The sequence below is a fragment of the Erythrolamprus reginae genome, chromosome 1, assembly GCF_031021105.1.
Source record: "Erythrolamprus reginae isolate rEryReg1 chromosome 1, rEryReg1.hap1, whole genome shotgun sequence".
Taxonomy (NCBI): Eukaryota; Metazoa; Chordata; class Lepidosauria; order Squamata; family Dipsadidae; genus Erythrolamprus; species Erythrolamprus reginae.
The window spans coordinates 354,424,628-354,434,284 of NC_091950.1; the positions used below are offsets into that span (position 1 = coordinate 354,424,628).

At 38.5% G+C, this 9,657-nt stretch overlaps 1 protein-coding gene across 3 annotated transcripts in view; it reads left to right on the forward strand.

Annotated features, from left to right (window-relative positions):
* FOSL2 (FOS like 2, AP-1 transcription factor subunit) overlaps nucleotides 1–7,998 on the forward strand; it is a 36,496-nt gene extending 28,498 nt beyond the window's left edge. For all 3 annotated transcript variants that reach the window (XM_070734289.1, XM_070734291.1, XM_070734292.1), the window contains exon 4: nucleotides 600–7,998. In XM_070734289.1, coding sequence (XP_070590390.1) covers nucleotides 600–1,109 — 510 coding nt within the window. In that variant the 3' untranslated portion in view covers nucleotides 1,110–7,998. The remainder of the gene's footprint in view (nucleotides 1–599) is intronic.
* The last annotated feature ends 1,659 nt before the right edge of the window (nucleotides 7,999–9,657 follow it).

Here is a 9,657-nt window from a genome sequence, read left to right on the forward strand (position 1 = left end):
CAATTATCTCAAAACTGTTTTGCATATATATCTTTTTGCAGATCATATTTTTTTCTGCAATAATGCATCTGTACTCAGTTACAAGTAAATTGGAGTCGCACCTTTACTTGTAAGGCAAACGATAGCATTAAAGTGCAATCATTCTAGTTTTTAAACCTGTTGATTCAAATTTATCAAAACAACCAGTAGATGTACATGGACAACATCTAGTGCTTGAGCTTACGTTTGGAATATTAATATCAGAGTAATACTTTTTTTCCAGAAAAGATTTTGTGTTTTGGGTCTTTCAAACCTGCTTTCATATCTCTATCTACCTTTAAATGGCCAGCCATAAATCCTTAGGCAGTTAACAGAATCACTCAGAGAACCTAGTCCAGAGGTCTTCAGAGCTATGCTGGCTGGAGAATTCTGGGAGCTGAAGTCCACAAATCTTAAATTTGTCACGTTTGGGGACCCCAGACCAAGTTTTCCCCCCTTACTACTGCCAAGAAATACTATGCTACAGTTGCTAAAAGTAAAGCCTGTTTATCTTGAAACCCCTTCTAGGAATGCTAGTTGCTGTTCTTCTTGATGACCATCTCTTTATCTTGGATCTACAGGAAACAGAGGAGCTGGAGGAGGAGAAATCAGTGCTGCAAAAGGAGATTGCTGAACTAGAGAAAGAGAAAGAGAAGCTGAAATTCATGCTAATGGCCCATAGCCCCATGTGCAAGATCAGCCCTGAGGGGCATCGAACCCCTCCACCTCATAACCTCCAGGCCCTGAGGACTGGAATGAGTGGTCCTGTGGTGGTGAAGCAAGAGCCTGTGGAGGAAGACATCCCCTCTTCCTCTTCAAATCCCGAAAAAGGGCAGAGGTCTGTCATTAAGCCCATCAGCATTGTTGGGGGGTTTTATGGAGAAGAGCCACTCAACACACCTATTGTGGTGACTTCGACTCCCGCTGTTACCCCTGGAACATCCAACTTGGTCTTCACCTATCCCAGCGTGCTGGACCAGGATTCCCCACTCTCCCCATCAGAATCCTGTTCCAAAGCTCACCGGAGGAGCAGCAGCAGTGGGGATCAGTCATCTGATTCCTTGAACTCTCCAACTCTACTGGCGTTGTAACCCCTTTAGCCACCACTCCACCCAGTTACTGTTGGCGGGGAAAGCCCCACCTCAAGATCAGAGACAGCACAATGGCATTCGAGCACAAGGCCAACAAGAGCCAGGAAAGGAAATGATGTTGCTTCAGATATTTCCTTAGACAGGAAGACTAGAACAAATGAAAGCTATATCAGTCTGGAGTTGGTAAGCAGCAGCCAAAATCCCAGGACCCAATGGTGAGGGTGTTTTCCCTCCTTCACCAGTTATGGCAGTGGATGTGACCATCCATAAATTGCTAGCCGTTTTCCTGTTAGGCTGATGAATGGACTGTCTGACCTGGCTCCTTCTCCTACGCTAAGTAGTACATTCCAGTTAGTTGATCTCATTTGGGCCTTAACATTTTCTTGATTTTTGTTGGATACCATGACATTTCGAAAACTCTAAAGGCTTGCTGAACCACTGCTGATATTGAGAGCTGCCTCCTGGGAATGTTTGCCGTAATGGGTGGCTTTTGGCACATGGTGGAAGTTTTGGGGGAGAAGGGAAATTTATTACAGGTCCAAATGGTTCCTCAAAAGTTACACATCCAGTGTCTTCATTAGGGAATGGGGAAAGCGATGGGGAAACTGGTTAACAAAAACAGAAGAGTCTCCTTGAAGACAATAAAGACCAGTGCACTGTTTGTGTCTACAAAGGCTGTATCTGCCTCATACCTTCGTCAGTGGGCCAGGAGTGGTGCCAAGAGGGTTGGGGACATGCCAGAGTAGGTTTCCACTAAGCCTTTGTTTCTGGCATGATGTCTTCTGTAATTAGTGTTTGTCAAATCTGTTGCAGGATCCTGTGTTTTCTTTCCTTTTGGCTGCCAGCCACCCACTTTGGGTGCGATGCAGCTTCTTCTGAAGTAGGCCTGAATCACATGCTGGTGCTGCTTCTCAAACAAAGTTTACCAGTTTCCAGGTTGTGGTGGACGGTTGCCTTTGCCCAGTGCTGCCATGCTTCTTGCGGCTGATCAGGAAAGGGGATTAATTTGAGGGAGAATATGCAAGAAGCTCCCTTGGAGAAATTTTCCCCTTTGGCTAAGTTTCAATCATCAGGACCTGGCCAGGGTTATGCACATTGCCATTTGATGGTGTCAGGCCAAATCAGTCCTTTTGTCCTTTTCCTGGTCCTAGGGACAACTGAAGAAAAATGGATTCTGCACTTTGCCTCCCGCTGTACTTGGTATTTCCAACTCTTAACTAAATATGGCTGATTTTTTTAAAAAAAATCTGTGTTCACTACTGAAAAAGGCAGCATGTTTCACTTATGTACACCCCCTGTAGTGCCAAGCATTGATGCAACTACTTAAAGAATGTGCAGATTTTAGCAAGGTTACCCACAGATAAATTAGAGAGAGGTTAGTTACATTTTCATCTGGAAGGAAACAGTTTTACTCTAAAACTTATTCTTTACAAAACACACAATATAGCTCAATTTAATAGTAAATATTAATGACTGGGTCTGGGTCTGTTTCTTTTATGTGATCTGTGAGTGAGCTAAGCAAGGAAGCTGATAGATTTTTTTACCCTGTTATGCTCTTCAGAGATCAGCTTCTTGAGTTTGGACGGGACCTTCTTCAAGCCTGCAGTGAACATCTTTGCCTCTCTTTCAAGCTTTGCCTTAACAGCTGGGAAACTGCCATCTTGATTCGAAGTTGATTTTCATTGATATCAGTGATCACACTCCTGATTATTTTTAATGCGTCTGGATCACAGCCATAGTTAGGAATATATTACTAGGCTATTTGATCAGAGTTTCTAGTTAACAAAGTTTTTAGAATGATCTAGATCAGTGATGGTGAACCTTTTTTTCCTTGGGTGCCGAAAAAGCATGGGCGTGCGCTATCGTGCACGCACAAGTACCCACACCCATAATTCAGTGACTTGGGAGGGCGAAAACAGCTTCCCCTGCCCCCTGGAGGCCCTCTGGAGGGCAGAAACGATCTGTTTCCCAACTCCTGGTGGGCCCAGTAGGGTCATGTTTCGCCCTCCTCAGGTTCCAAAGGCTTCCCTGGAGCTGGGAGAGGGCAAAAACGCCCTCCCCCATCCCTCTGGAGGCTCTCTGGAAGCCAAAAACACCCTCCCAGAGCCTCTGTGCCAGACAAAAATCAGCTGACTAGCACACACATTGCATGTTGGAGCTGAGCTAGAGCAACAGATTTCATGCCAGCAGATATGACTCCACTTGCCACCTGTGGCACCTGTGCCATAGGTTCACCATCACTGATCTAGATTATGGGATTTTAATTCCTAATATAAGAAAAGTCAGAACCGGGATCTAAATGAATCCCAGGGAATTTGAGTACTGTAAAGGTAGTGTTTGATTCAAGTGGAGCTCAATTCTTGGTGATTTCACGGCTATGTTTATTTGTCATTTCTTGGACAATGATGGTGGCTTGCCTTCTTCAAGGATATTTTTTGGATTCCAGTCTAATTTGCAATCTGGGATTCCCTAGAGGTTTCCCAAATATTGACTAGATCCAAAACAAACTCTGCTCATCTTCCAAACCCAGAAATGACAGATGAAGTTTCATTATCTATTTTTACCTATGCTGGCCATAGGAGAGGAAAATAATCTGGTTACTGGTAGTACTGGTAGTATATTTGATCACTTAACATGCCCTAGACATTGCGTAACACTATCAAATTTCTATTTATAGCAATAAAAGCCAAACATTTGCTTTATAGGAAAAAAAGGGTGTGCAAACTGCTTTTATATGCACATGGTAAGAATGTTTGTTGTTCAAGTTTCAGACTTCAGCATCTCATGTTTGATATTTTAAGGAGGATTCTGATCTTAATGGGAAGGCAAAGCCAGCATCTCCTTGTCACTAGAAGCAATAGGAATTGCTCAATATGTCAGAAGTAAGGGACCAATGCTTTTCTGCCTTAGTGTTTCAGAAATCAAATTGCCATAGTTCATTTAGCACAAATTCCATCTCCTTAGGAATGAATGGAAAACTAAAGGGTATATAAAGTTAAATAATTTGACCTGCAACCTTGGACGTTAAATGATTATTGGCAGAAGAGGACAATATTCTATGAAAATTCTCATTTTATTAATGTGCCAGTAGCAGGGTTAAGTATTCAGTTCCATGTTGAATCTATGACCTTGCCATCATTCTGCAGATAAACCTGCAACTAATATGTGCTTTCCAAGAAGTGTTGCTCCAGAAAACTGGGAGAATTAAAGAAAATACCTGAGTAGTGATCCTTTTGTTCTAATTCCATGAAGCAGGACATGATGGTGCTGAGATCAATTAGAAAGTAGAAAAATGTTTCAAGCTTGACTGGAAGAACAGCAGTCTTAAGGGATGCCTCTACAGATGTAGACTTCTATAATTGGTTCTGGTTCTAGTGTCAGATCTCTACAGATAATTTTAGCTTGCTTCTCATTTCATGTTTGGGTTTGCTAGTTGGATGATGGCTCCTGGAACCTAGCAAAAGTAGATTTATATTTGGTTCATCCAATTTTGTTACTTAAAGCAGGTTGAAGTATATGAGGCCATTATGCTCTTGCAGTAAGCGGTGTCTTTGAGGCTAATATGTTTGGGTCAACCTTGTAGAATTGGTTCATTAATGTGTTCCGACTGAACACTGCCATATTTTGGGTAATTGCACCAGCTTTTATTCCAGTTTTAGCTTTTCTTTGCCATCTTTTTAAATGTGCACATTTATACCCTTGAAATGGCACATTTGCATTTTTCCTTCTGCCTTACAGGTGTAGATGCTGTAAAATGTTCGCATGGCACAAACTCTTTGGCTCTCCACAAGCTTCTGACAGAGACCTATGTTTTATAATTCTCCCAACTCGCTGAAGATGATGTAGTAGTAGGAATTACTTAGCCTCCTGAGAGCAATATAGGATGGCATCTTACACACGGCTGGTGGTGATAACACCTCAGATCTAGTTTTCTGTGGTATAGTTCTGTGAGTAACACGCTTGTGCGTGAAGTCCTAATAACAGCGTTTGTGCAATAAAGAAAACTTGAGAAGTTTTGTAGAATGGGTTGTATCCAAACCTTTTACAATCTATAGGATTTATACCAAACTTGCGATATTTAAGTCTCTGATCTGGTGATGTTTTGCCCAGCTACTTTAAGACTTATATGCATGCCTTGATGGAAAGCAATTCCTTTTCTTGCAGTATTTTTGGGGGGAGGGAAGCATCTTTTCCAGAGAAAAAGTCTATTTGTTTCCCAACACTAATGCATTTTCTCCCTCTTTAAATTCCTGCTTCCTACCCATACTTAGTTCTAATGTTTATACTTGACTTTTTATTTCCATTAGAACACAATCCAGGAAACTCTTCGCTTTGTAGCTTCTGTTAATTTCAACCTGTTTTGACTCGATGACACAGCAAGGGGTGGTGTCGTCACCGGGTTTAATGAATTTTGCTTGTGATCCAGCTGAGTACTTGTAATATAACAGGACATGAGATGGTCATATCAGTATCAAAGGATTTTTTTAAAAAAATATCCTTATTATATTGTTTTATTTAATTCATTCACTAAGTTCATTTGAACTTAGCAGTATGCTGCTTCTGTATTCCACCCGATCATAAAAACACTCATTATTTCTTATTTATTGGCAAGCAAACATTTTTGTGTCGGCTACAGTGAATCTGCCCACCATTAATTAAACAACTTGTTCCTATTTTTTATGCCAAAATGAAATTAATCAAAGGGTCAAATATTTTAAAAGAGAATGAAATGATAGCATATATTTCTTGATTTTTTTTTTACATAGACTTATAATGTTTACATCTTTTTCTTTTTTTCCTACTGATTTTTAAAATCTTGATTTTTTTTCTTTTTTAAAAATAAAAATAGATGTGGTAAGGGTTAATAATTTCTCCCCTTCCCTTTGTATAATTTTTCAATGAATTGTTTTGGTGCTTCATTTTGGTTCTCTTTGTTCTGTTCAAATCTGCACTAATATCTAGTCTGTAAAAATGGTTTACTAGTCTCAGTTACATGCTCTTTTCATTCATGAGAATTATTGTTTTCTTGAGGGTGGGGGTTTCATTAAGCCATAAGTATCTTTATCTGTGCAATAAACACTAGGCAAGTGCTTTCAGAAAAGGTTGGTATCTCAGTCATAATGTGCTTTGCAGGCAAAAGTTTCCAGGGCCTTTCTAAATTGCCCAAATTGCTGAATGAAACAGACTTATCTCTAACTCCTTTCTGTTTCTTTCAAAAAAACAGTGGTTCTTACAATCACGTTCAACATTCCATTAGGTGGCATTTTTGCATATCGGTGTAATCCTAGTGCATGTCTTATTCCAATTTATTAAAAATCCATTCTGCAGGCAGAAAGATCTAAAATGGGCAGGCAGAATAGGATTTAATTCCCACAGCAAAAGTAAAAAGGATGCCCTTCCATTATATCCACTGGCTTGCGTAAATTGGTGGGTTTTTTAAAAAGACAACAAAGAATGTTGATGTGATTCCATATCCAGGCTGATGGAATAGATTGTCTAGTACTGTTCTTGGCATACACAAAGGGAAAGAATATCATGGCAAAAAAAGGGGGGGGGGGTAATCTGCAAGAACACCAAATTGTACACGTATATGGATATTTTCTAATTATAGAAAACAAAGCCAGAAGAACTGAAGGAAGTAAGCGTTTTTATGTCTTTTCTCCACAAATCTCACAAGATTAATAAGAACCATAAAGATTAGGAGAAATTTGGGAGGGTTGGGAAAAGCTCCAAAATTTATCTACCTATGTAAGGGGGAGGGGGATTCTCTTATATAAAATGTACAAGAAATGGTTTCTAAAAATGAACTTTCAATCTTCTTCAAATTATAAGATAGAACAAGAGAATTCTCTCTCAGTAAAAGATTATTTTTCCATCCTAAAAATGATTCTGCTCCCTTCCCACTCTTGGATTTTAATACTGTTCTGATTCTTTTGTGGCTGTTTTGACGTAGGAAAACCAGAATTATGTGTTGAAAATAGACATTTGGTCTGTCTCAGTGAGCAGATAAATGTTGTGCATGTGTATAGATTCTACAGTGTAGTCCCAATAAATATTGGTAAGAAAAAGTGCAATTTCTTTAGCACAGTAAATTGATGGTATAAAATGAAAGAATGCTTTGGGATCAAAAGGCCCGATTCTCTCTTTGTTTATATGACTGTGATCTTAAATGCATTCACCTTAAATGTATGTATACCAGTGTGAAAATCAGTACAAAAAATTGTTTCAGTGATTTTGTTTTCCCCATCTTATATACAAATCCATAGAGATCTTTATTTTTTTTCTTCCACACAGTCTAAAATTTTTGCATTTCTTTTTCCCCAACAAAGGGTGAAATAAGTTTGGATAGGCATGATTTAAATTGGGAGCGCTTTTCTGAATGTCTGTGTAAGATCTCTCGTTGGCAGAGAAGCTTGCCGGGGAGCTCATCTTATTCCTTTTCTTGTAATGCAGGCCTAGAATATTTGCACTAAAATTAACAAAAATAATGGTCTGGAGGTGGTTTAAAGAAAGGTTGCTGCTATGAAAGAAAGAACTTAAAAGAATGGCCGTGCTTTTACAGATTTTAATGTACCATTTTGTAAAATGAAATCAGTCTAGTTGGAAAAGAATGAAGGTTTTATATGTATGTGTGTGTATAAAATTATAATTATTATTTTTTACTTCCTCTCGCTGTTCATTTCCACAACCCACTTGATTCTATTCTGTTGTTCTTTCATTGCTACTTTTGTGATTGTGTTCATTATCCCCATTCCCAAGTTTAAACACTTGTAAATGATGCTTTCATGGCACTGCGGACACCTTTTTTTTTGTTTGTACAGTCAGATCTAACTGGAGTTCTTCTCTGTCTTCAGTTGAATTCATTAAAAAAATTATTTGTTATGACCAACTGAATGTTTACATTTTCCTTCTCTCAAGAATGGCAAACGTTGCCAGATGCTTCTTGGGGTGGTGATTCAGAGGGCAGCTTTCGTCAAAAGAAAATGAGTCTTCTGAATGAAATTCAGGATTTGGAGATGCTAGGTGCACAAGGTCTTATGCAGAGGTCTTCAAACTTGGCAACTTTAAGACTTGTGGACTGCAATTCCCAGAATTACAAAGTTGGTTGGAGAATTCTGGAAGATGAAGACCACAAGTCTTAAAGTTGCCAAGTTCAGGGATATCTGCTCTTACGTATAACAACTTCTCACCAATATTTCTCTCTTTCTGTGCAGAACAGACAAAGGAGAGTATAAAAAAAAGATCCTGGCCTCATATAAAATAATAATAGTTCCTCTCAATTTCAGGATTGAACACCTATGTTCATGTGCACTCATACATACACACATCCATGACAATTGGAAGAATGCAGGATGATGATGATGATGATGATGATGATTATTATTATTATTATTATTATTATTATGTTTGGAGAGCTGGGTAATGAGTCCCAGGAAATTCACTTTTGATACTAAGTGCTGCTGCTGTGCCTGGCTATGACATTACAGGAGCAGCAGGTCACAGAACACAGTATTACTACTAAAGTTTTAAAATGCAATACGCCTTTTGGTCCCCATTAAAAATGCTTCTCAAAATGTCTTCAGAAGATGTCTGGGTGCCATGTACATGCTATATTCTATTCTGGCCTCATTACAGATGAAGCAGAAATTGATGCCATTTCTAGTCCAATTGTTTTTGACCATTTTGGTAATACAGTAAACAAAACTTTCTATATATTTAGCAGGTTGCTTGATACCAAATCAAGCAAGCAATTTATTTAATAATGTCTGGCAGAAAGATGTGCAACTTTTACTTGCTCTTTTTTAAAAACAATAACAGCGATTTTAATCCAGTGAAAGAAATCACAAAACTTGGTCATATACTCCTTGTCAAATGCAGCATTCTCAGCTAACAGTAAAGATCTATTGGTTAGATTTTGGAGACATTTTAAGTGCAATAAAAGTTTTGCCCTAAGTATATCGATTCAAGGCAAGCTAGGATTTCTACTCTAAAAACCACCTTATTGCATATATATACCAATTAGAAGACACATGCAATTTATAGTCCCTTGGAATTTAGGGAATAAACTCAGTTATTCCTGAATTTATTGATGAATATATCAAGTGCTGCAGTTGGAAATCGTATTTGTCCACAATGTTCTTTTCAAGTAGTATCAAATTATTTTTCTTTAAAGATTATAAAATGTATCTGCACAATTCCTACCTAAGTTGTTTTTCAGCTTCAATACACAGCCTCACACACAAACTGGCCTCTCTCAGCTCAGTTGCTAAAATTTGAATCTGAAGGTTAAAATTATGTGGTAGTGCAAACTTCATAAGTTCAACTCCCTTTCCTTGAGAAACAGTTAATCCACCACACTTCTGACAAGAATTTTGTTATTTTGGTCCATTCTTTTCTTCTTTTTAATACCCCAAATAAATATGATAGCTTTTTCTTTAGCAGTTTGCTTTCCGAAGCTGCTTATATTTATACTATTAATGTAAAATGTCTGCATTGAAGATAAAATAATTCTATATTTCTGTGATGATTTCCAGTGTCTAGAGCTAAG